The sequence below is a fragment of the Crinia signifera genome, chromosome 4 (assembly GCF_055691185.1).
Source record: "Crinia signifera chromosome 4, ASM5569118v1, whole genome shotgun sequence".
In the NCBI taxonomy this organism is placed as follows: Eukaryota; Metazoa; Chordata; class Amphibia; order Anura; family Myobatrachidae; genus Crinia; species Crinia signifera.
In genome coordinates this window covers 192427875-192454428 of record NC_139220.1, presented here as the reverse complement: position 1 = coordinate 192454428, position 26554 = coordinate 192427875, and the positions used below count along the sequence as shown (strand labels likewise).

Sequence of the window (26554 nt, the reverse complement as noted above, 5' to 3'; positions counted from 1 at the left end):
CAACATTTTACCGGGGCCCGGCATTCCTCTCGGCTGCCCTGCCCACTGCCTCTTAAACGTTATTTAGCCGTATAGGACTCTGCTTTAAAAACGTGTTGAAATACCATTTAGCTTTAAACGGTATTTCAACTCTGTCACTTTCCCACTGCAGCCTTAAAACGGTAAATTGCGCTGAAAATCGGCAATTTACCATTTTTTAGCTGCAGTGGGAAAGGGGCATAACCTGCAATGGGAATGGTACTTAAATGGCATTTAAAACTGTAATCTGCTGCAGTGGGAATGCTAAATACCTTTGAAGATTACCTGTAATTTAAAACGGGTCTGCAGTGGGAAAGCAGCATTAGATTACCAGTACTTTAAACTGGTCTGCAGTGGGAAACCAGCATCACTGAATTACAGAGAAAAACAACATCAAGCCCAAAATATAACAAGCCCAAAACAAGCTACTGAAAAAAAATGATAATATCGATAGTAACATACTATGACGGATGACCATCGATAGTTTACCTATCCAAGTCAGTTTATAACAAGCGGATTTGGGACTTTTTTTTTCGTGAGTTGCATATTTTTTTGATGGTTGCTTGTTTTTGAGCTTATCAGATAAGCTCAAAAACAAGCAACCATAAAAAAAATATGCAACTCACGAAAAAAAAAGTCCCAAATCCGCTTGTTATAAACTGACTTGGATAGGTAAACTATCGATGGTCATCCGTCATAGTATGTTACTATCGATGTCTGGTTGCAGTATAGCAAACATCGATGGCGGCCGCACCGACGGCCTTCCCTTCTACAACGGTCACATGATGCAGCCGTTGACGTCCTGCTGAGAGGGCGGAAGACAGCTACTGTAGTGGAGCGGAAGTAGCTGTATCGCATGTGTGTCTGTATGGGCAGCGGTGGGTGTGTGTGAGTGAGAGGCTGTGCGGTGACAGGGAGCGAGCGGCGGGAAAGCCGGAGAAGTTACGGCTGTTACATGCGGGAGGTGATGTCTCCGGGCAGCCGGCTGCGTATAGTTGTCCCTTCTTTAGCGCTGAAGGCTACAGACTGCTGACACATACATGTACACATAGCTGCCAGCTGGGCTGTGATCTCTGCCGGTCCCTTCAGCGCTTCCACTGTTTCCTGCTTTCATCTCCCTTCAGTGTTTAAGGTTTGTTGTAGGAGGACAGGGAATCTATGTGCACAAGCTTTCAAATGTGGAATTCCAGGGACTATGTAAAAACCGGACCCGGACTACACTCCGGACCGCCGGACAGGATATCAAAATCTGCAGACCGGAGCTTGTCGGGTCCCGGGGGGTGTCTTGTCCGTGGGGGTCCCTGTGATAGCTATCTCCAGGGACATGGGGGAGGGGTTATTACAGCCTCCCCGTGTGGTCCGGACCGTCCGGTTTTTGCTACATGGCCGGATCATACAGGGAGGCTTTATTCTACCCCTCCTCCTCTACCTGGTGACAGGCAGCCCCCCTGGACAGGACACCCCCGGACAGGACACCCCCCCCCCCGGACAGGACGCTACAAGCTCCAAAATGCAGAGTTTGATGTCCGGTCCTGCGGTCCGAGGGTTTTGTCCTGGTCCGGTTTTCACCCATACCCGGAATTCCATGTGTAGGTCATTGTCATATGCAGAAGCGTGGATGCAGGCCAGTACACAGTATAGCTATTTATATACAGTGCACCCTGGCAACCGTACACTCGCTTTCATTTAAATGAGTAATGTGGGGTTTTAGTTGCAGGAGCAATAGGAGGTATGCTTATTTTCTTTATATCTTTTTCTAGCAATGAAGACTGAGGAGCAAAATACCAGTATGTCCTTTATTGACACCGCTATCAAGATGAGGCGAGAGGCACACGACCGAAAGGTGGTTCTAGCATGGGCTCTTCTGAATGGCTCTTTGGCTGGGATGATTTACACTGAAATGTGAGTTACTGCAAAGGTCTTTGGTACCTCTACCTTCCCACTGTTAAAGAGTTTGTTGGTTATTCCTTGGCATTCGGTGATGTATGCTTAGATGATCATTCTTTGTATGGTACTATATAAGGAGACAATCATAATATTGAGGTGATGCGGTTGAGTGGACACCTTACTGGATCGCTGTTTATTGTAATGCTTATTTCTTTTCAGGACTTGTAAAAAGATCAGTACTTATTATAACATTTCAGACTGGCCCTTGTGGTATATTGGTAAGTTCATATTTTCATTAAAAAATACTGCAAAATTTTGAAGTTTTCCTAGTTTTTTTGGCTAGTTAAGTACATTGCTGTAGAAATAATTAACCAAAACAAATGTTTTCTTTTTATTTATATGTTTATCATATTGTGCCTATGTTATTTGCAATATGCAGATAGATGTGCACTAAAATGTATAGGTTTGCGGGTCAGGATGGCATTTGCATTGGCACATGATGGATAGACTGAGGAAATGCCTGGTATGTTTACTGAGCCGCACAGAACCAATAATTCATTTTTAACTTCCAAATTTGGTAAAGAGGCAGCATTTTAGGTGTCTTTAGTGCTTTATAGAGGTGTATACAGCCATTTCCATTATGCAGCAGTCCAAGCTGCACCATGTTCCAATTTGATAGAGCAATGACCATCAAACAGCGTAATAACAAAGGTAGTGGCCCTAGGGTCACTCAGGAGCACTGGTTAATTTAGAATAAATCCAGCAATTGAAATTAAATTAAACTGCGCAACACTGCTGCCCTTACAAGGATGTGCACCTTTAACGAAAGCCAGAAATGTAATGTAGCAACGGCAAGAGTCACTGCTACTTTTAGAGGCACAGCTTTGCTCAGTAAATTAATACAATGACTACATTTCTTTTTTTAAACACATACATTTATTAAAATATATTTTTCAGAAAAAGCATATATAATTCTTGAAGTGCACTTCATATAAACAATTATTAGACATACAAAACTGACAACATAAAAACATATAATGCATGCATTCTATTTCAATATAGATTTTATGAGGCTTATATGGTGGCTCAATGTTCTAGAGGCATCAAATTAATAGTGAATGTCTGTAGAGGCAATAATTGGTGTACAATAGTTACCAGTCCCGCAATCTCCAGTGGCTCTACTGATAGGACGCTTTTTTCCTGAGATTTTACAGTTGGCTGGTATCAGGATAAGTCTCCATTTATTTACCAGAAATAAACTCCAGATATGAATTTGGATAAACTGCCACCACAATATAAGGAGGTTCTCCTTGTATAATCAGTGGTACCTATTAGTCAGCAGGGTTTGGTGGTGGGGCTCACAACGCGTTTCTCTTCCTGTGTACAAAACTTAGCGGCTTCCTTAGTAGGGGTCAACACACTTAATGGACCCATGTTGTTGTTGCCGCAGAATAAAAGTTAGCTCTTAAGTTTGCCAAATAAAAATATCCACATTCAAATACCCTTCTACCAACACTAGTCAAGTTCCAAGCAAAAGCAACCCCGTTTAATGACCGCTTGTTTGACCACAATATTATATCTACAGTGGCACCAATAGATTAGTGAAAAATTCACACTGGTTCAAAAACTGTAGCTGGTAATGAAAATATGATGGTAACAGTAGAGCAATTGCTAACAGCTGCAGCATCATCAGCTTCAGTGGAAAGAATATTTTCCACATTTGGTTTGGTGCAGTCAAAACTGAGAAACAGCCTAGGTATTGATAAAGCTGCTAAACTTGGGGTTTTAAGGCATTCATCAGATGGGATGCAGTTAGAATCCCAGCGGTCAAAATCCCGACACTTTCTCCCTCTATGGGTGTCCACGACACCCATAGAGGGAGAATAAATTAGTGTGCTGAGTGTAGCGAGGCACCGGGTCCGGTGGGTGGCGAGGATCCCTTGTCAGGATTTTGGCGGTCTGGATTCCGACTGCCAGGATTTCGTACCAATCCCCATAAGACCTAATGTGTATGCTTATTGAGATTTACATATCGGACAAGTCCATTTCTAACTATTGTAACTTAACATCATTGTTTTCTTTTGCAGTTTGTGATTTGTGTGTAGTTATTTGTGTCCGTGATCATTTTTATAACAATCTTGTTTTTATTTTAAACCATGTTAACTTATTGACCATGTCATCTATTGATTGTCTTGATTTGTTTTTCTTATCAGAACTAGCACTAGCTTCGCTGTTTAGTCTGAATGCATTATTTGATTTTTGGAGGTATTTCAAATCCACAATGACATCACCTAGTCATATGCTGAGCCCGTCACAGCAAAAGCTTCTAGGTGTACCTTATTCATGTAAGTATATTCTGGAAATCTACTAAGCACTGTAGTTTCTGTACTGATATATGGAGGCATTACAAGATATTGTATGTGACACATAAAGGTAGACTGAAGGGGTTTATCAAGGTTAGTTGTATAATCTATATGTCTAGTGTCTTTGTGACTAGGAAACACTACCATTAATTAAGTGTTGTTTGTGCAAGGTAGCAGACTAGCTTTCAAAGCATTATCTTCGATCATGCTTACTAGTAGGTCTATAAGGGGCCAATTTACTACTGAATATTTGAAGCAAATTCCCTGGTTTGTCGAAAACATTAAGTATGTCCCAAATGTAAGACTGAGGGACCCCAGCATTAATCTCTGATCCTTCTTTCCCCACTCACAGCAACTTCCCCATAGATTTCTATGGGGGATGCGATGCTGCCCGATGTACCATTATCAGGCAGTATCACATCAGGTCCTGGAGCTACCCCCTTTCTCAGATGGTCGCTCAATGCAGCCTCTGGGCTACTTAACTGCGCATTCGCAGACTCCCGGGGTAGCAGATCGCATTGACAGGCTCCTTTCAGAGCACTTATCTGTGCGTCTGCAGGGACATACATTTCGCAGATAGGATGACCTATTGCAATGCTATCCGCCCAGATTGTATATGCGATCCTATGGTAAATGGGCCCCTAATACTGCACAAGATTGAATTGATCTATTGCAGTTATTGAAGTTAACTTTACATAGCATTTGCTTTTATCCTGAAAACAGACCATTGTTAATGTAACACCTGTTCATGTAACATAATTGCTAAAAATATTATGTATATATGAGTTTATCATAACTGTTCTGCAGCTGTGCCGTCTACTCCACCCACTGATCACTTGAAAAGTACGGTCCCAACAACCACTCCGTCTCCTAGCATGCAAGGGCAAAGTGTACTAAGCTACAGTCCCTCAAGTTCGCCCAGCACCAATCCCAAGTTCTCTTCCAGCTTCATCAGTGGGTACAGCCCTCAGATACAAGCGATGTTACCAAGCAGTGGCAGTTCGTTTGCTTCTGCTGTACCCTACTCGCCTAACAGCAGCTACACCAAGGTAAGAATTGCCGTTTTTTTCTATAATTAACAAATAAGTGGCAATCTACTTAAAACCCACACCTGAATACATTATCGATAAATTAATCGTTTTAATGGGTGTACGTAAGTACAACAAGGATGATGATGAGGAAACTTTCTCAATGTGATAATACCATTGGTGATAGAAAATCCTTCCAGATGCATTCTTCATATTCTGCAAGGCTGATAGCTGGTTCCCTCAAGATCCCCCTGGCCTGTGCTGAATGTGGCACAGTCTGTTGTGGCATCCACGCAGCATGGTGATGAGGAACTGCAAACTACTTTAGCTGAACATGCAACAACTGACAACATGCGTCTGAGTTGGTTTGGGTCTAGTCTAATACCACTAGAGAGCATCGTAGGGGGCCTCAACAGCTATTATATGCAAATGCCAGAACTCCATCTGGGATCTAATATATAAAAGTAAGGGGAGGTTTTCTTGTGGGTTCATGAGTGTTTGTCTGTCAGTGGGTGGGTGATCTGCATGCAGTTATACAAGCACTGAACTTCAAAAATAGTGAGAAGTCAAAAAAGCTCCAATAATAAGTTTAAAAGGAAACTAAAAAGCGTAGGCTTTGTTTTTTCTCTTCATACCTAGTTAGGCTGGAATTAGACAAGGTCCTTAATCAGGATTTAGTTTTTTTGTATGTGTGAGTGTACTTAAGAGGTAATTGGCTGAAAGGAGAAACGTTATGTGCCAAGGTCACAATTCTCTGCTCCTTATGGAGGGTTTTTGATAAGACCTTCTAGGTTTATGAAGAAACCAATCCCCCAACTTAGTTTGCATGGTGGATAATTACAAAGCTACGGCTGTAGTAGAAGAAGTCTGCTTTACATGGATCAGTGGTTTGGTTGCACTCTGATCGAGTCTGACGCCATGCACCTTCCAATAAAATGCCTGGGCATGCCTGTTTTTTTTTTTTTTCTTCTCTTGACCCTCCCCAGAAAACATCGTTATCACCCCAAAAATGCAGAATTTGGGGGGGAAAGAGCAGTACCCTGCAACTTCGGAACATACCACCTATAGAGATGGCTTTGGTATGCGCACGTGGTAGCAGTTGTCACCTCCAAAATGGATAATTGGCAAATCCTATGATTTTTGTTTGTTGAGTGACTTAATGCTCAGTTTTGTTAGGATGTGGAACTGTTGCTATTTTGCTCAATCATGTGTATTTGTTTGTGGGGTACTGTTTTATGGGGTTCATTTTAACTGAAGTCCCTGCTTGGTCCCCCACAGAGGAGGATCTGAACATCTACTAGAATACCTGGAGAACTAAAATCTATGTCCAAGCTTCTATACTCCATGATAGAAGTGTACACCTGTAAAATCAGAGGAAAGAGTTAACTTAAGTGTACAGTAGTAATGCCTTTCACATACTCTACCTAATATAATTCTGCTTCCAGATACAAAACTACAGCCCCACGCTAGGATCACCACAATATCCTACTAGCATTGGGCCAGTGGAAAGCAGTGGCTTAAGATCTCGGTACCGTTCTTCACCATCTGCCTACAGCTCCCCTACAGGCAATGATGATTACATAACAGATCTTAAATTACTGGACACATTCCTTCGTTGTGAAGAAGAAAAGCAGCAACGTGCTCAGCTAGGTAGGATGCTTAAATAAAGTCTGATATTTCTCTTATATAAATGCATTTACCAATGATTTTGCAAATCTGTGATGTTTATAGCCCCTCCCCCATGCGATTACATTGCTTAGCAGAACAGCCACTACAGCTTGAGGTGGTAACTAATGCTGCAGTGTTACTATGCTTCTCTAGAACTTAGGGGATTATTCTAGTTCACTCTTTCTGACAAATTATTTCTTAGATGGAGAAAACCATGTGCACTGCAGGTGGGGAAGATGTTACTTGTGCAGAGAGAATTAGATTTGGGTGGGGTTTTACTTCAAAGTGAGATCTATATTGCAGTGTAAAAATAAAACAGCCAGTATTTACCCTGCACAGAAACCAAATAACTCACCCAAATCTAATTCTCTCTGCACATGTTACATCTGCCCCCCCTGCAGTGCACATGGTTTTGTCCATCTAAGAAGGATTTTGTTTGTTTTATTTTCCTTGTGCCACCGTACTGCTCAGACCTGTATAGGCATTACTGAATATACATCAGTCCCTGCCCAATGGAAATTTTATAGTTAAAAAAAATCTCTGAGGTAATTTATTTTATCTGCAGCCAGTTAGCCTAGGGTGTGTTTGGGGAAAACTGGGGCACCCCGATTTAAGAGCATACAAAGTGCACATATACAGTATATGGCCATAACCCTAACATGGTGAGGCAGCATTGCAAACTATTTGCAGAAATTTCTCTGCACTCTATAATAGTTTGATTAGTTGAATTATCTTAAATGTCTTATGACTGATTCATAAGACATTTCAATAGACAGTAAGTCTATTGAAATGGCCGTGTACTTCATGTGAAGTTACATATACCAACTATGGCAACTGAGTGCCTGAGTATTGTGTGAAATCTATTGCTTCTTGTGTGTTCAGGGAGTCCAGAATCCAACTCGTCATCAAACAGCCCCACCTTCTGGAACTACAGCCGGTCAATGGGGGATTATGCACACACTCTGAGGAAGTATCAGTACCAATTGGCATGTCGGTCTCAAGCTCCTTCTGCAAACAAGGATGAAGCTGACCTTGGCTCCAAGCAGGCAGCAGAAGAGGTACAGTAGTATGGGCTATTAATACTTTTCTAATTCATCCTATATAGGGGCTACTGCTTTACATTGGGGAGAAAGCTGCGTAGAAGGTCTTTGGTGACCCATCTGCCACGCCTGGCCCTGGTTGTCTGTCAGATGGAGGATTGCCCAGTTAACTAGGGCAGTGGTTCCCAACCCTGGTCCTCAAGTTCCCCCAACAGTACAGGTTTTCCAGGTCACCCAGCAGGTGCACAGATTATTCAGGCACATTTTAAAAGATCCACAGGTGGAGCTTATTATTTCACTGATTCTGTGTGGAGACCTGCAAAACGTGCACTGTTGGGGGTACTTGAGGACCAGCGTTGGGAACCACTGAACTAGGGGGACCTTGACATGCTCAGATGTTCTTGACTGTGATCTGGTTGCTGTGGCCAGAATTACAGAGTAGACTCATCTCTGAAGACATTTAAGGCCCCCATACACTATGCGATTTGGGCACGATTTCACCCGATTCGGATGAATCGGGCCTTGAAATCGGCCCAAATCGCACTTGCAGACACCCCGTCCGATCCGATGCGCAGTCCCGTGCGCATCGGATCGGGGTCGGACGGGCTGCACATAAGATTTGCTAAATCTTATGTGCAGCCCAGCCCCGGAGCCGTGCGGGGGATGACAGCGGGTGGGGGATGCCGGCTATAAAGAGCCGAGCAGGGGGAGGCTGCATAGGGAGCCGGGCAGGAGGAGGGTGACAGTGGGAGCAGCGTGCCGGGCAGGAAGGATGATGCTGGCTGCCGGGCAGCAGCGGGAGCCGGGAGGAACACACTAACTTGGAAAAAAAAAAAGCCCATACAGATGACAAGCAAGCCATTGATTGGCTGAGACCTCTCTCAGCCAATCAGCGATTGGCTGAGAGAGGTCTCAGCCAATCAATGGCTTGCTAGTCATTCTGTATGGGCCTTTTTTTTTTGTGTTCCTCCCGGCTCCCGCCGCTGCCCGGCAGCCAGCGTCAGACTCCCTGCCCGGCACGCTGCTCCCGCTGTCACCCTCCTCATGCTTAAGAAATTACCCTTTTTGAATTGCTCCTTGAAGGTCTTGGTTCCTGGCCATTTTCAGCATCTTTTTTCTTCCAAAGAAAGCTAGCTTTCTCTGACATGCAGCAGGGACCACTGGAATCACATCGGGTATTAGAGCTGGGAATGCTGGGAGCTAGGCACTTCTTAATAATAATTAGGGGATACTGGCTCCTCCCCTCTAAGACCCACAATACCCCAGTGAGAAAATTGTGCCAGGGAGTTAGGTCACAGTTTTTTCTGCTCCTGCACATTTTTCTAGTTTTTGCTATATACATAGATTTTTACATCTTTCGCTTGATAGCAGTGTGAATCCCTTCCCCACTTATTGAAAGGTGTGGGTCCGGGCATTCAGCGCCCCTGGAGTTCCAGGTCGTCAGTCAGGACCTCGCTAAAGGTACCTGCCTGCACGGGTTCCGTGCTCCTGCCGCCCCTCCATCAAAGGGGACGCCAGTCACGAAGGAGAAGCCTCCGGTGGTGAGTAGGGCGCTGAGCACACTTTCCACTCGCCGTCCCCTGCTTCTCCGGCTGCCGCGCTGTACGCGGGTCTCTGCAGCGTTGTGAGGACGCCGCCATCTTGCAAACGGCGCGTACCTGTGTGCTAGTCCCACGCGGCAGAACTAAGTGCCGGAGGCATTACACGCAGTGAGCGCTAGCAAGCGGGTGGCTCTGGGCGCTGTCAGGACTGCACAGGCTGGCTAGGTAGGAGAGAGAGGGGACACGCTGTTACACGGAGGCGGGCATGGCGCGGCCATTACGCAGATACACAGTAAGGCTGACTCTTTCCTGTTCACAGGTGACTGCAGCTTAGAGGGCTCTGAAAAAAAAAAAAAAAAAGTTTTATTACTGACACAGTGTTTTGCACTGTATTGGTCTTGGTGTAACAGGGCTCATTCTCCTCCAGGTCTCACAGAACCCTGAGGTTTCTGGCTTGTGAGAGGTGTATCTGTACTCAGTGTGTGTGTGTGTGTGTGTGCAAGATCCTGTATCGCACGCTGTTGTTGGACCGGGCGAGCAGGGATCATGACGGTCCAAGGCCTCTCAGAAGGTTTTCGCTTGTACTGTCTGTACAGCAAAGTTTTCTCAATACACAGCTGAGGGCAATGCCACTGTTTGTCAGTCATGTTCAGGTGCTGAATCTGCATCACTGGCGGGGTCTCCGGCGCCCCAGTGGGCCTCAACCTTAGTGGGTACTATGTCAAAACTCACTTCTGAATTGGCGCTGGCTCGCAGAGCAGAGCCATCTTGGGCTACAGCCCTAGCAAGGTCTGTGGAGGGGTTAGCTAACTCCATGAACAGACCAGAGAGGCCTTCTGCATCCAGCAATAAGCGTCCTTATCAGGCTATTATTGTGGAGGATGATTTAGAGGAGGAACAGGATCCATTTCACGAAATGGAAGATGGTGAATGGGAAGAGGTTCAGGATGTCATTCCTGAGGGAGAGCCTACACCTTTAGGGATAGAGGCTCTTATTATGGCGGTAAAGGAGGTTCTTCGTTTACCGGACGATCCCAGACCAGAGCCGCAGGAATTTGATCTGTTTGGTGGGGTTCAGAAAACATCAGTGGTCTTTCCCTGTCCAAATCAGGATCAGCTTGTGGCTGCATGGAAGAACCTGGACAAACGGTTTCAGATTCCCAAACGTTTTCCTTCTCTGTATCCCTTTGAGCCAACCGCCTTAAGCAGGTGGGAGACTCCACCTCCTGTGGACACCTCAGTTTCCCGTCTGTCCAAGAAGACAACTCTGCCAGTCCCGGGGGCTTCGGCCTTGAAAGACCCCTCAGATAGAAAGATGGAGGCTACTCTCAAGGCCATTTATGTAGCAGCAGGGACTCAACTCAGACCGGCTATAGTTTCGGCCTGGGTAAATAGGGCAAATGTAAAATGGGCGGAGCTAATCATTGAAGGATTGGAGACAGGTATGCCCATGGATGAGATTCGCTGCTTAGCTGAACACGTTAAGGAGTCTGCTATGTTCTTAGGAGAGGCGGCTAAGGATGTATCCTTGATCTCTTCTAGAATCTCAGCAAGCGCCATTTCTGCACGGAGAGCCCTCTGGCTTCGCTCTTGGCAGGCGGACGCGGAATCTAAGAGAGCTGTGGAGGGTCTTCCCTTTTCCGGGGACATCCTTTTCGGACCTGAATTAGATAAATGGATCTCACAGGCGACGGGAGGAAAGTCGGCATTTTTACCGTCGGCAGCTCCTCCTCCTCCTAGACGACAGTTCGCAGGTCCGTCTTTTCAGTCCTTTCGGACTCAGCGCCCCTTCCGGGGCAGAGGAAGAGGTTTCCAGTCGACCAGAGGTTCCAGAGCCAGAGCCCGACCTCAGGCTGCTCCAAGAGTCCAGGAACCTAAGCCCCAGCAGAAGCCGGTGGCATGACGGTTTACCAGCTTCCGTCAACAGTTTACCCGTAGGTGCCCGTCTGTTGGCCTTCGGAACCCAATGGTTCTCCCTTTCGGAGGATCCTTGGGTTCGCAGGGTGGTGTCAGAGGGGTACCGAATTCAGTTCGATTCCACTCCTCCGGTACGGTTCTTCACAACGGCTCTACCAACATCTCAGGAAAAGAGAACGAGCCTGTTAGAGGCCATTCGGATCTTGCTGGAGGCTCAGGTCATCATGCCGGTCCCAGCAGCTCAGAGGAACACAGGGTTCTACTCAACCCTCTTTGTAGTCCCCAAGCCGGATGGGTCAGTCAGGCCCATTCTCAACCTGAAGCCTTTGAATCTGTTAGTCTCGTATCAACCATTCAAGATGGAATCAATCCACTCAGTGATTGCTTCGTTGGAGCCAGGGGAGTACATGATATCATTGGATATCAAGGATGCTTACCTACACATCCCGATTTGGATCTCTCACCAGGCCTTTCTTCGTTTTGCCATCGGTCGGGATCATTTTCAGTTCAGGGCTCTGCCTTTCGGATTATCGTCAGCGACCAGAGTATTCACCAAGACTCTATCAGTAGCCGTCGCATACCTCAGATGTCAGGGGGTGACAATTATCCCCTATCTGGACGATCTCCTAATCAAGGCTCCAACGAGGGAGTTACTGGAGAGTCAGGCGAGGTTAACTACTCAGACGCTCACCAGCCTGGGGTGGATAATGAATTTCAAGAAATCCTCTTTAGTTCCATCCAAGAGGATCTTGTTCCTAGGTCTTTGGCTAGACACGGAGTCTCTGAGGGTCTTCCTGCCAGAAGACAAGATCCAGGCTATCTTGCTCCTAGTTCAGAGGATCTTACTTCCACAGAGGATCAGCCTCCATTTGTGTACCCAGCTGCTAGGGAAGATGGTGGCAGCCTTCCCAGCTCTGACGTGGGGACGTTTCCACTCAAGACCGTTTCAGTGGGATCTTCTCAGAAAGGGTGCGGGCTCGCACCTGAATCTGCACAAAAGGATCCACTTGTCGGCCGAGGCAAGACATTCTCTTCTGTGGTGGCGACACAGAAGGAACTTAATAGAGGGTCGTCGGTTTGCAGTCCAGGACTGGATTGTGTTGACAACGGACGCAAGTCTCCGCGGCTGGGGGGCCGTAGTGCTTCATCTCTGCCTCCAGGGCAGGTGGGACCTGCAGGAGAGTCGCTTGTCCATCAATGTGTTGGAGATCAGAGCCATATACAATGCTCTGTTGGAGGCTCAGGAGTTCCTTCAGGGTCAACACATAAAGATAAGGTCGGACAATGCCACGGCAGTTGCCTACGTGAACAGGCAGGGCGGCACGAGGAGCAGCATGGCCATGAAGGAGGTAAAGAAGGTTCGGTACTCTTTACTTAGAAGGGCGCCCACGATTTTGATCGTGGGCATCGTTAGTAAAAAATCTCGGGCATCTCGGGGATTGAATGCACTAAAAAATCGGGTGAGATCAATCGACGAGATGCCCGAGATTTCCCATAGGGAACAATGTTAAATGTCTCAATTGACCCAATTTTCCTGTTCAATGCCTCAATTGACGCGATTTTTCCATAGGAAACAATGTTAAATGGGCCACAGAGGCCAAATAGGCACCCGATTTATAATGGCCACCCGAATTGTTAACGCCACCCCACGATCAACGTCAACCCGATGCGTGACGAGCGCAGCGAGCCCGCGAGGGGCGGCGGTACGCGTCCTACGACCTTTTCATACCCCCACTATCCACGTCGGCGTGGAGTTGAGAATAGAAAGTGTGGCGAGCGCAGCGAGCCACCGAGCCCGAAGCGTGGCGAGCGCAGCGAGCCACCGAGCCCGAAGCGTGGCGAGGGTACGCGGACAGCTGTGAAGCCCGCGAGGGGACGCGGATACCTGTGAAGGTATCCGCGTCCCCTCGCGGGGCTCGCTGCGCTCGCCACGCTTCGGGCTCGGTGGCTCGCTGCGCTCGCCACACTTTCTATTCTCAACTCCACGCCGACGTGGATAGTGGGGGTATGAAAAGGTCGTAGGACGCGTACCGCTGCCCCTCGCGGGCTCGCTGCGCTCGCCACGCTTCGGGTTGACGTTGATCGTGGGGTGGCGTTAACAATTCGGGTGGCCATTATTCACTTCAGGGTGCCTATTTGGCCTCTGTGGCCCATTTAACATTGTTTCCTATGGAAAAATTGGGTCAATTGAGGCATTGAACAGGAAAATCGGGTCAATTGAGACATTTAACATTGTTCCCTATGGGAAATCTCGGGCATCTCGTCGGTTGATCGCACCCGATTTTTTTAGTGCATTCAATCCCCGAGATGCCCGAGATGGGCGCCCTTCTAAGTAAAGAGTACCGAAGGTTCTTCAGTGGGCAGAACGGTCAGGAGCAATTCTGCTGGCAGTGTTCCTTCCAGGTCGGGAAAATCTAGAGGCCGATTTCCTCAGCAGGGAGGACCTTCACCCAGGCGAGTGGTCTCTCAACCCCGAGGTATTTCGGGAGCTCACCGACAGGTGGGGAGTTCCCGAAGTGGATCTGATGGCGTCTCAGAAGAATCACCAGCTACCAGCATACGTGGCACGTACAAGAGACCCTCAGGCCATAGCGGCGGACGCTCTGTCGACTCCGTGGGAGTTCAGTTTTGTCTACCTGTTCCCACCACTTCCACTTCTGGGCCAGGTGCTCAAGAGGCTCAAGAGGGAATCAGTGCAAGCTATTCTGATAGCGCCCTGGTGGCCTCGCAGAACGTGGTTTTCAGACATCCAGATGTTACTGGCAGACGAGCCAGTTCGGTTGCCCCTCAGACCGGATCTTCTTCTGCAGGGACCCTTCTTCCATCAGAATCTGCCACAGCTACATTTGACGGCGTGGCTGTTGAGACCGAGGTCTTGCGGGAGAGGGGAATTCCAAGAGCTGTAATCCCTACGATGTTAAGAGCTCGAAAGCCCGCCTCAGCAGCGCATTATCACAGAATATGGCGCTCATATGCGGGTTGGTGCGAGTCTAAGGGCTGGCCATTCCGAGTATTCAAATTGTCCCGCCTTCTGTTGTTCTTACAGAAGGGGTTTGGATGGGGGTCTGAGACTGGGTTCTCTTAAGGTCCAGGTTTCAGCCTTGTCTGTTCTCTTTCAGAGGAGATTGGCCCTCATTCCTGAGATACAGACATTTTTTCAAGGGGTGCTTCGAGTACAGCCTCCCTTTGTACCTCCCACAGCTCCTTGGGATCTGGACTTGGTACTAGCCTTCTTGAGGTCTGAGACCTTTGAGCCACTGAACAGGGTGGAACTGAAGTTCTTGTGCTGGAAGACAGTACTCTTGCTAGCCCTTGCCTCAGCTCGCCGGGTTTCGGAGCTGAGTGCTCTGTCCTGTAAGCCTCCGTATTTAATTTTCCACGAGGACAGAGCAGAACTGCGTACCCAGGCCGGGTTCCTTCCGAAGGTGGTATCCTCATACCACATTAACCAGCCTATCGTGGTTCCGGCCTTCCAGGGAGATTCGCCAGAGCAATCCTCCTTGGACGTGGTCAGGGCGCTTCGGATTTACGTCAAGAGAACCAGGTCTATACGCAAATCGGATTCCTTATTTGTACTCTATGACGCCTTCCGCAGGGGGTGGCCTGCGTCAAAACAGACAATTGCACGATGGATCAAGTGGACGATCCGTAGTGCTTATCTTCATGCGGGACAGGTGCCTCCTGTTTCCTTAACGGCACACTCTACCAGATCGGTGAGTACGTCGTGGGCCGCTGATAGAGGGGCCTCTATCTCTCAGCTTTGCAGAGCGGCCACTTGGTCGTCTCAGAACACGTTTGTTAAGTTTTACCAGTTCGATACTTTTGCAGCTTCGGCTTCAACTTTTGGTCGTCTGGTTCTACAGAATCCCCAGCACTCTCCCTCCCGGGGCTTGGTCTTTGGAACCTCCCCGATGTGATTCCAGTGGTCCCTGCTGCATGTCAGAGAAAAGAGGATTTTGGTACTTACCGGTAAATCCATTTCTCTGAGATCAGCAGGGACCACTGGACACCCGCCCGGCTGTTGGATTCTGCCTGTTGTGGTTGCTGTTGCAGCCCGGTCCGATACCTGCGTGTTGTATGTATGGTTATGTTGTTTATGGTTTTTCTGTAACCCTTTCCTCTGGTGGGCCAATTTCCTCACTGGGGGATTGTGGGTCTTAGAGGGGAGGAGCCAGTATCCCCTAATTATTATTAAGAAGTGCCTAGCTCCCAGCATTCCCAGCTCTAATACCCGATGTGATTCCAGTGGTCCCTGCTGATCTCAGAGAAATGGATTTACCGGTAAGTACCAAAATCCTCTTTTTTCTTCAAAGGGCAGACCGTCTTCTTAAACTATGCGTACCCAGCTTTTCTCCATCCCATTTAATAAAACCGTGGCATCAGTCTAGTGCTGACAGCTTTGTGGCACTCTTCTTCCAGTCCTGGAATTTGGGGAAGTTGGAAGTTTTATCTGAAATTCCTGGGTTTATTTTTTTTCTTCTCACTTTCCACACCTAGGGAGTATTTTCGCACTCCTTCCCTTCTTTCATGAAGACAGGACAGTCCTTCCATTCAGCCCAAAGTTGTCTCCACTTCCTTTTCTAATAGCATTGTATTCCTGATTACCCTTTTCTTCTTAAAGTCTGAAGTTTGTACGGACCTTGAAAACCTACAGTATGTTCACAGAACTACAAAGTGAATAAGACAAATCACTTTTGGGTCCACTGTAGTGCCCACAGGAGATAGTGGCACATAAAAACAGACCATTGCGAATATTTTGCCTCCAAAAAGCCGGGATTTTCAATAAGTAAAAATGCGGGGTGACCGGGGCGTTTAAAAAAAAAAAAAAAAAAATTATTTTGGGAACTCAATCCTGGGATCGAGCATTTTTCAATTCCCAATCCCAGGATTGAAAAAATGCCCCGGGATTGGCTTCCCTAATTGTGAAGATTGCGAAGTGTAGTTTTCAGCTTATGCATTTGTGCAGTATAGCTGGTTCTCGAATATTTGGTAGTACATTATACTTTATACATTATACTTTGTTATGCTGACATCTGGCTTTAATACACATTCATTAAAATTTTACAGATTTTGCCTTTTTTTTTTTATATATATATTTTTGTAAAAAAAATTGTACTGGATGTTAAGGTGCTCTACACCAGTGGTTCTCAACCTCGGTCCTCAAGGACCCCCATCAGTGCATGTTTTCCAGGTCTCCACACAGAATCACAGGTGAATTAATTAGCTCCACCTGTGATCTTTTAAAATGCCAGTGATTGAGTGCACCTGCCAGGAGACCTAGAATATGTGCACTGTTGGGGGTCCTTGAGGACTGAGGTTGTGAACCACTGCTCTACACCACAACTTGTGAGCATGCCTTCCCATACACCCAGATTTAGGATGTACTGTTTCCATTGTTCCACCTGGGCGACTGTGTGAATGGTATTTTTATACTTGCATAAAATTCTTATCTCCCACTTTGAGAGACACTGGATACACACCCTTTTTATTTCTTTTTTTCCATGTTCTTCAATGTAATCATTGGTAAGGCTCTTGTAACTTCTGGGAGAGAACAGTGTGTTCTTCCTTCTTACTCTCCTCTAGTTGAGAGCAGGCTGTTAAGTCTGACTGTTGGATTTCTGCTCGCAGTCCAAAACTTCATCTGTTATGCGGTTTTGTGCCCTAGTGTGCAGAGAATAGCATTGTGGCGGGGCACTTAAGTTGGAGAATGCCAGTTCTTGCAATTTAACACCCATGTGTACTTGCATTTAATTCACTGCACTGGATTAAGTCTAGGAGCTTTCTCCCATTTACAGCATGCGGAATTGAATTGACCCCAGTGATTTCAAGTACCAAGATTTTCCAGAAGTATACAAAAAAAAACCAACACATTTTCAGAGCTTAATTTATACTCCTTGGCTGATGTTGAGCTCCATACATAAATCAGTGAAAATAGGTGCAATTTACAGGGAAACCATAATTATGTCTTCTAAGGGCTTAATTTAATAACCCCCAGGTTCAGCGGCAGTGCGGAATGCTGGCCGATCGCTGACTTAGTAGACTTGGTGTTCCTTTTTTCTAAATACTGATGTTTTATTTTCCAATAGAATATTATATGTGCCAAAATTAAATTGTCAGTGTGTTTAAATTTCCACCATCAAAATGTACCTGGTTTAATGAAACCAAAATCGCTGTCTAGCCAACGACATGACTGCTGGAACCAGACATAAGCAGACTGCTTGAGCTCAGAATGAAGGTAGTCTTTTTTTTATGCTTGCGGCTATTCGCTGTTTTTTAATGGAATTTTCACTTACATTCCCCGTGAATGTATTCAATGCTCGGATGGCGAATTGCTTTCAGCATGATTTTCGCCGTGTGTCACTGTTTACTAATCGCCATCTTTTTAAGGTGAACTGGAATGTGATCTTTTAAAATAAAGGTTTATATTTTTTTCTTGCCCCACTGTCTGAGTCCAGCCAGTCGGGCTAATGACTGTCGGGATCCCGACTGTCTGGACCATATACCAAACCCCTTTGTTTACCAATATAAATTGTTTTGGTGAAATCAGAGCTCTTAAGGGGTACATACACGGTACAATTATTGTATACAGTTTGGACTATATCGCATTGCATATATTTTGCAATGAGATGCAATCTAGTACAAAAAGTATGTGCAGCACATACCGTTTGTGCTGTGTGCTATTATGTGCATGGTAGCGCGCATTGCACCTGTTAAATTGTACCGCGTATGGGCACCTTAACCGAGACCGTTAGAGCTGCTGTGCTGGATCTTTTCTTTCTATGTAGAGGCACAACCTTTGCTAAAATAATCAGGCACATCCTGGCTATATGGCAGTGTAGTAACTAGATTGGTGCAGGACCACCACCCCAGAGACCCCTTCCATTGAAAGTAATATAGTTGAAAAGAAAGTTTTTATATGGGGTTTATTTAAAGAGCAAAATATATTTGTTTCCATTTTACAAATGCGTACACAGTAGAGCCAGTACTATGTGTTGTCCACCCAGGTCTGAAGTGTAAACCTGATATTCTTAAAGGATTCTCAAGTCGCATATGAAAGTAATTGGAAATGTGTATATTTCATCTCTACAGATTTGGGCAAGAATTGCAATGAATCGTCAGCTTTTGGACCACATGGATTCATGGACAGAGAAATTTCGAAATGTATGTTTGTGATTGTTTTTTTTTTATTTATTTTTTTATACCAAACCTGCGTTTTTAAAATATATATATATATATATATATATATATATATATATATATATATATATATATATATATATATATATATATATATATATATATATATATATATATATATATATATATATATATATATATTAAAACATCAGAGGACTTTGAAATATTTTCTGCCTACATTAAGTGATGGTTTGTATAACACTTCTGTTTCAGTGGATTAATGAAACCATTCTGGTGCCTTTGGTTCAAGAGATGGAGTCTGTGAACATGCAGATGAGGAGGCTAGGATGTCCTGAGTTACAAATTGGAGGTAATTTCTACAGTGTACATACTTGTAACAGTCACCTGGATTGATGTGCCATGAAGTTGGTGTCATTTAGTTTCTGGCTGATCAATGTTTTTTCATACTTCAGAATTAATTTAGCAGGTTCTGCTTCTCGTGCTGTAGCTGGAATCTTACATGAGTGGGTATCTTTGCGTAGACCTGGAGTTTTGTGTTTATGGGGTGTTTTTTGCTTTTGCCTTTTTCCTAATGACCCTGATACCCCGTCTACCAACCTACCATATGTAAGTCCCGCAACTGTTGCCACTACATTTGGGGCTGCTCTAGAAAGTATAGAAACGATTTGAGCGGCTCCAGGAGGTGAGAAAATCCAATTGGATTATATATAAATATATATAATGAGCTCTTTTAAGGAAAATAGGGGGGGGGGGGGGGGGGGGGGGGGGCTTGTTTTAAAAATAAGTAAGAAAGCCCAAAAACCTTTACAACTGTGTAAAGTAGCGATGGTGGCAGAGCAGTCCGATGTGCTTAGCCGGTAATGTAGTAGTGGGCGTGAACCAGTTCCCGCTGTGGTAATAGTGGAGGCTGTGCTAATGAACCTTTTCCCCCCCCAATCTCTCAGTTTAGTTTGCCGGCCAGCTCTAGGAGGAGTCCTGGTGGTTCCGAACTTCAATTTATTTATGGAGGCCACTATGCTCATTGGGACCTTCAAAGCAGCAGATATTTTTCTATACCCTTTCCAATCCTGTCTCAGAGGTCTACAGACAATTCCTTAGTTTATGCTCTGACATGCACTGTCAAGTGTGGGACCTTATATGAACAGGTGTGGGTCTCTCCAAATGTCCATGTCCAATCAACTGAATTTCCTAAAGTTGGACTCCAGTTAAAATGTAGGAACATCTCAATGATTATCAGCGGTAACAGGATGCACCTGAGCTAAATTTTGAAGTTCATGCCAAAGGCCATGAAAACTTGTATACATGTGATTTCTTCATTTTTTATTTTTTTTATATTTCTTTTGGTACTTGTTTCCTAGCACGGCGCCCATCGTATACCATCGCATACCACTAATTAAGGTATGCAATGGGACCCGATTTTTCTGGTCCTAATACCCGCACTGTACAATTTTAATATCGCATGCCATTACAATGGCATGCAATTTTTAATTGTACAGGTACCCTGATGGGTTATTACTATTTTAAATGCACCCACGTTGTTAACGCCACCCCCACTATCAACGCCAACCTGAAGTGTGGTGAGCGCAGTGCGCCCGCAAGGGGCGGCGGTACGCATCCTCCGACCTTTTCATACCCCCACTATCCACGTCGGCGTCGTGGCCAAATCGTACTCCTAGAATAAGTCCTTAATAGAAACTCTAAAAATAAACCCGAGATTGGAATCATAATAGATGCTCCTTTATAATAGAAACCATAATAGCGACCATAATTTCAAATATAGATTAAGACCATATCTTCAAAAGAGATGGTATACTAAAAGCAGGCAGATAAGACCGTCGTATGGTGTTAAATCACTTAAATTAAAAATCTGCATTCCGCTCTCTTGAAGCTAGGTATTTTTTATTTGTATATCCATTTCCTATTTCGCCATATTTGTTTCTTCATCTTTTTCTTCAGGTGTTAACATGTTCAATAGCCATGAAGTTTGATTCCTCCTGGACACAATTGTACATATGGTTTATCGCATAATGTGCACACACCTTAAGTGTGGATTAGATGAGCTGTTTCTCCCAGTGAGTTGACTGCTAGATAGCATAAACTGCATGGTTTTTTTTCTGAGGTGTAATACTAGTTTCTCTATGGACTGATCAGTTGCTTTAAGTGTTCTATAGCAAAGGAGAAATTCATTTCATTAATGATATATATATTTAATTCCACTTTTCTTGATGTGCTATAGACTGACACTAGTCGTTTTTCTAGTTTTTTTTTTATTTATTTTTTATTAACCATAGGTTAGAGTTGTCTTTTTTAAATGTTCTGGAAGCTACAGTATATACCCATCACCAGCACTGTTTTTAGAAATACAGTATGTACTTTTCCTACATTCAAATTAAGTGAGGTTTGTTTAATGGAAAATATTTTTTTAATTAATTTTTTTTCTTGTCTCTCCATTTCTAGAATCCAGCATTAGCAGTTTAAAACAAGCAGCTCTTGTAAAGGGTCCGCTTATCCCTACATTGAATGTTCTAGTGCAATATCTGGATGTCACTCCAAACCAGGAATATCTCTTTGAGCGTATAAAAGGTAACTTATAATGGAAAGATCACACAGAATAAAAAAATATATTAAACAGCGCTAGAAATCTGGTCTATTTAAAAAAAAAAAAGATAGATAGATAGATAGATAGATAGATATATATATATATATATATATATATATATATATATATATATATATATATATATATATATATATATATATATATATATATATATATATATATATATATATATATATATACACCAAACACAACGGTGCCAAGAATATATATATATATATATATATATATATATATATATATATATATATATATATATATATATATATATATATATATATATATATATATATATATATATATATATATATATATATATATATATATATATATATATATATATATATATACAGATGGGGGGTGTCCAGAGTGCGCTCAAGTGATACCACTTAGCCACAAAATATAAGTCCAAAATAGATGTGATCCTGGAGTCACTAATATTCAGACGGAGTTTTTGTAAACTTCAGAAATGAAACCGAAGACCTCGAGTGTAAAAACCAATTCTTTATTGGAAGCCCAACGCGTTTCGTCTACACGACTTCATCAGGGGCATGGCTAAAAAGTGGTAAAGAGAGGGGGGGATGTTGGCACAAACTATGCACAAAACAAATTTCATATATATCTGATGCACAGAAATTTTCATCATATACAATTTGTACATACCATGGCCAAATACGGGCCAGAAATCCAAAGAACTATGGCAGTAATGGACAATTTTCCTTTACACGTACAGTCTGTTAAAATCTGCAATAATGTATTTAAACATACAATCACTTTAAAACTTTAATCAATAAAAATAAAAATAAAAATAAAAAACAACAAATAGAAAAAAGGAGCAAGCAATGACCGATGAATAAAATACACATACCAGGGTAGGTAGGGACGGAGAATAAAACCAAGGATAAAAATCCAGGGTTAGGGATCCGGAGACACTTCCTTCAAAGGTGAGCAAAAAGGTGTCTATAGCCTACAGGTAATAAATATTGATATATAAATTCCAGAAAGTCGAGGAAGATGGACTAATTACATAGATAAAAGTAAAGAGGGGGATAATCGTACATACCCAAAGAAGCGGATATAACCTACAAGTTTGAAGGTAGGGACTTCCTTTCTCACATTCAGTAAAAAATGGTAGTAAAATCCTACAAAGTATAGTATACATATACTCCATTAGTAACCTCCTGAGGTATATTAGAAATATATATAACAAGAGACGGAAACAGGCCAGGGGGCGGAGTAACCATTATATAGATGTCATAGGTAGGTACATAATAGTAACAATGATGGTAACAATGTAATACAGAATAAACCGGGCACGAAAAGGAAAGCTCAGACCATAAAGCATTCCAAATATTGGTACATATATCATTAACATGCCCATATAATGAAAGGTCTTTAACATGTCAATGAAATAAAAAATTATTTCATATATTTCTAAGTCTCAAAGAAACAGATAAAAAATCATTTCATATATTTCTAAGTCTCAAAGAAACAGATAGTAGTAACACCAGGCAATATGAAGCAAGAAATAAAAACAGAGCATGCTACTAATAACAATACACTTTAAAGTATTTCAAAAAGTCCTCCAGATAAAAAAATATAGATGTCACAATAGTAAAAAAGTTCACATATGCACCCAAACTGTTAAACACTTACCACAGTATGGGAGTGTAGGTGCTTACTCCACTGCAGCCAGGATAGACTAAATGGACACAAGCTGCCTTCTTATATAGGGGAGGGATTATACCCCATATCCGGTCCAGGTCAGACCATAATTAACCTTTTTAAAATTATATAAGGGGCGCTATAGGTCTTATACGGCAGGGGAGGTCTTCAATGATATTCGATATATAAAGATGTAGGAAAAAAACCCTATTTAAGAACCCATAATAAGTGGTGCGTGTATAAACAGGTGGTGGAACGCATAAAAGCTATCCATGCGTTCCACCTAGCGCTTTCCGGATGCGGAAGAGACCTGTAATCAGTGAGGTACAGAGTGTACATGGAACGCAGGCTTCCGCTATCTGCGTTCCATGTCAATGCGATACCCGGAAGTGAGGGAGCGCCAACAGATGAATGACGCGTGGAACGCAGGCTACCGCTGTCTGCGTTCCAGCCTGTTAGAATGGCCACCCGGAAGTGCCGGGACATTGACAGCCAGTGGGGAAGCGTCAGCTGATGAAGGATGTATGGAACGCAGGCTATCGCCGTCTGCGTTCCAACCTGTCAGAGTGGTCACCCGGAAGTGCCGGGATAGTGACAGCCAGAAATCGTGAGACTAGAGTCTTTTAAAAGTATGCTTGTCAGCTAGACAACAAGGGGAAAAGATTGTAATGTACTAATGGGACACAGATGGACAATTCTCAGTATTCCTATAAAAAAGTAATAAAGTAATAGATAGTACCATATATAATGGAAAAGTGAAATGTGAGAGCCCCTATATAAAGGGCAAAGGTGATTTATGATACTTAAAGGTGGGGGTGGAGCCTCTTATAAAAGTAATGGAACTGTGAAATTTTTTTTTTTTTTTTTTTTTTTTTTTTTTTTTTTTTTTTTTTTTTTTTTTTTTTTTTTTTATATATCTTAAAGATAAGGGTGAAGCCTCCTACAAGTGAAGCATAAGGTTATCATAGGATTTATAATTAATTAATTATTTAATGAAAAAGTGCTCAAATGGGAGCAAAAGTGGGGGTGTAGGGAAGTACCCTAGATAAATAAAATGAAAGTAGGGGTGTGTAAACCCTAAATGTGTATGGTTAAGTGACCAGAGAAACTGGGCAAATAGAAAACAGTTTGGGTGTACATTTACAATAATCGTAATTAGAATACATTTGTGTACAATAAAAAAAGTTCATATAGTAGATGCGATATACATAGTCTCAAAATAGGATATGGGACATAGTCCAGAGCGACTAAGTGAATATACAGAAAGAAAATCTATTAAAAGAAAATCTATTTCAGCTGAGCTACAGAAAAGAGACAATATCGATATTCTCGTTTAACCCCTCGGGAATCAGGGTATTAAGGGTGTAAATCCAGTAACTTTCCCTTTTAGCCAACTGGAGTTCCCTATCCCCTCCTCTGGGGTTGACTTTAACATGCTCTAATACCGTGAAAGAGAAATTATTTTTCTCCACTTTGCTATCATGTTTAGCAGAGAAATGTCTTGACAGGCTATGCAGGAGGAACTTGTTTTTGATGTTGCGTAGATGCTCCTGAATTCTGATTTTCAGAATTCGTTTGGTTTTACCCACGTAGGCTAACCCACAGCTACACGTGATTCTGTACACTACAAAGTTCGTAAGACAGGTACAACTTGACCCTAATTTGTAGATGTAATTCGAGGGAAGTTTAAAACTGAAGGAGTTTCTTTCCATGTATTTGCAGCATATGCATTTATTGCACGGAATACACCGGTTGGATAAGCCAAGGAAGGTGTTTCTAGGGGCATTACTACTGGATGTCTTTAGTTTACTAGGTGCCAGAATATTTTTCAAATTATTAGCCTTTCTAAAAATTAATGCAGGTTTGGTAGGTAGAGTGGGTCCCAATACTGGATCCTTGAGTAGTATATACCAGTGTTTCTCTATATATATATAGTTGATCGGGATGTGCAGCACTCCAGTCAGAATCATTCGAAAATCAGCTTTATTAAGAAACAACAACGTTTCAATATCAGGTCGATATTGTCATCAGGTTAACATACATAGTGAAACAAACACATTAAATAGACAGTGAAATCAATGTCAGCTGGAGCGTGCAGGAAACTCGCGCCAAACGTGTCCAGAGACAACGTCAGCGTCTGTCTCAGACACACACCCCCACTGACATAGTACGCATTACATCACCAGTAGCCATGGAAACAACAGTAACAAAACAAAAAAGCCATTCGGAATATAGCACATTCTAAAATCAGCCATAAGAAAATAAAAAATTGAATGAAAAACATAAGAGCATAAAGAAATCGTGTAAGAAAAAAAGACAATCGGTAACAAGTGCCTGTGGTAAACAACATACACCAATTGACAACAGTCGACACGATGTCGACATAAATCTAATTGCATAAAATAGAAAAATACATATATACAAAATCAAGGTGAAGCATATAAGCAATATTACAAAGCACCAGGAGAGAAAATATCGGAGGAATTAATACAGCAATAAAAATTTAGAATATAAAGCCATGTAACAGCATGTTAACAGCATGTCTTATAGTGATACCATATAGCGGGTCAGCCACCTTACAAAGAAATAAATTAAATTAAATCAGTAGTGAGGAAATGCCGGATTGCTCGTTGAGCCCATTCGGAGTCAGGGTCCCCAATCGTGCAATCCAGCGTGCCTCGCACTGAAGTAACATAAGTTTTCTATTGCCACCTCTAATCGGCACAGGAATATGGTCAATCATGCGATATCTAATGGTGGTCACACCATGTCTCGCCATCACAAAGTGCCGCGCAACCGGCTGATCGCTTAGACCGGTTGCTAAGGCTCCCTTGATGGCCGATCTGTGGGCAGCCATCCTGTCTTTAAAAGGTCTTTCAGTCTTACCAATGTAAGACAGCCCACACGGGCAGATAATCTGGTAGACAGTGTAGCAAGAGTTGCATGCAACTCTTGCTACACTGTCTACCAGATTATCTGCCCGTGTGGGCTGTCTTACATTGGTAAGACTGAAAGACCTTTTAAAGACAGGATGGCTGCCCACAGATCGGCCATCAAGGGAGCCTTAGCAACCGGTCTAAGCGATCAGCCGGTTGCGCGGCACTTTGTGATGGCGAGACATGGTGTGACCACCATTAGATATCGCATGATTGACCATATTCCTGTGCCGATTAGAGGTGGCAATAGAAAACTTATGTTACTTCAGTGCGAGGCACGCTGGATTGCACGATTGGGGACCCTGACTCCGAATGGGCTCAACGAGAAATCCGGCATTTCCTCACTACTGATTTAATTTAATTTATTTCTTTGTAAGGTGGCTGACCCGCTATATGGTATCACTATAAGACATGCTGTTACATGGCTTTATATTCTAAATTTTTATTGCTGTATTAATTCCTCCGATATTTTCTCTCCTGGTGCTTTGTAATATTGCTTATATGCTTCACCTTGATTTTGTATATATGTATTTTTCTATTTTATGAAATTAGATTTATGTCGACATCGTGTCGACTGTTGTCAATTGGTGTATGTTGTTTACCACAGGCACTTGTTACCGATTGTCTTTTTTTCTTACACGATTTCTTTATGCTCTTATGTTTTTCATTCAATTTTTTATTTTCTTATGGCTGATTTTAGAATGTGCTATATTCCG

At 43.4% G+C, this 26554-nt stretch overlaps 2 protein-coding genes across 2 annotated transcripts in view; one reads left to right on the top strand and one right to left on the bottom strand.

Annotated features, from left to right (window-relative positions):
* Nucleotides 1-448, bottom strand: part of LOC146074800 (carboxypeptidase A2-like) — a 63192-nt gene extending 62744 nt beyond the window's left edge. Inside the window, exon 1 of the mRNA XM_083183309.1 lies at nucleotides 304-448. Within this exon, the coding sequence (XP_083039435.1) occupies nucleotides 304-341 (38 nt within the window). The 5' untranslated portion in view covers nucleotides 342-448. The remainder of the gene's footprint in view (nucleotides 1-303) is intronic.
* A 345-nt stretch (nucleotides 449-793) lies between these two features.
* Nucleotides 794-26554, top strand: part of TMEM209 (transmembrane protein 209) — a 44053-nt gene continuing 18292 nt past the window's right edge. Inside the window, exons 1-10 of the mRNA XM_083183307.1 lie at nucleotides 794-1150; nucleotides 1779-1920; nucleotides 2125-2183; nucleotides 4119-4250; nucleotides 5076-5317; nucleotides 6742-6946; nucleotides 7847-8022; nucleotides 18552-18623; nucleotides 18873-18969; nucleotides 21078-21203. Of these exons, the coding sequence (XP_083039433.1) occupies nucleotides 1781-1920; nucleotides 2125-2183; nucleotides 4119-4250; nucleotides 5076-5317; nucleotides 6742-6946; nucleotides 7847-8022; nucleotides 18552-18623; nucleotides 18873-18969; nucleotides 21078-21203 (1249 nt within the window). The 5' untranslated portion in view covers nucleotides 794-1150; nucleotides 1779-1780. The remainder of the gene's footprint in view (nucleotides 1151-1778; nucleotides 1921-2124; nucleotides 2184-4118; nucleotides 4251-5075; nucleotides 5318-6741; nucleotides 6947-7846; nucleotides 8023-18551; nucleotides 18624-18872; nucleotides 18970-21077; nucleotides 21204-26554) is intronic.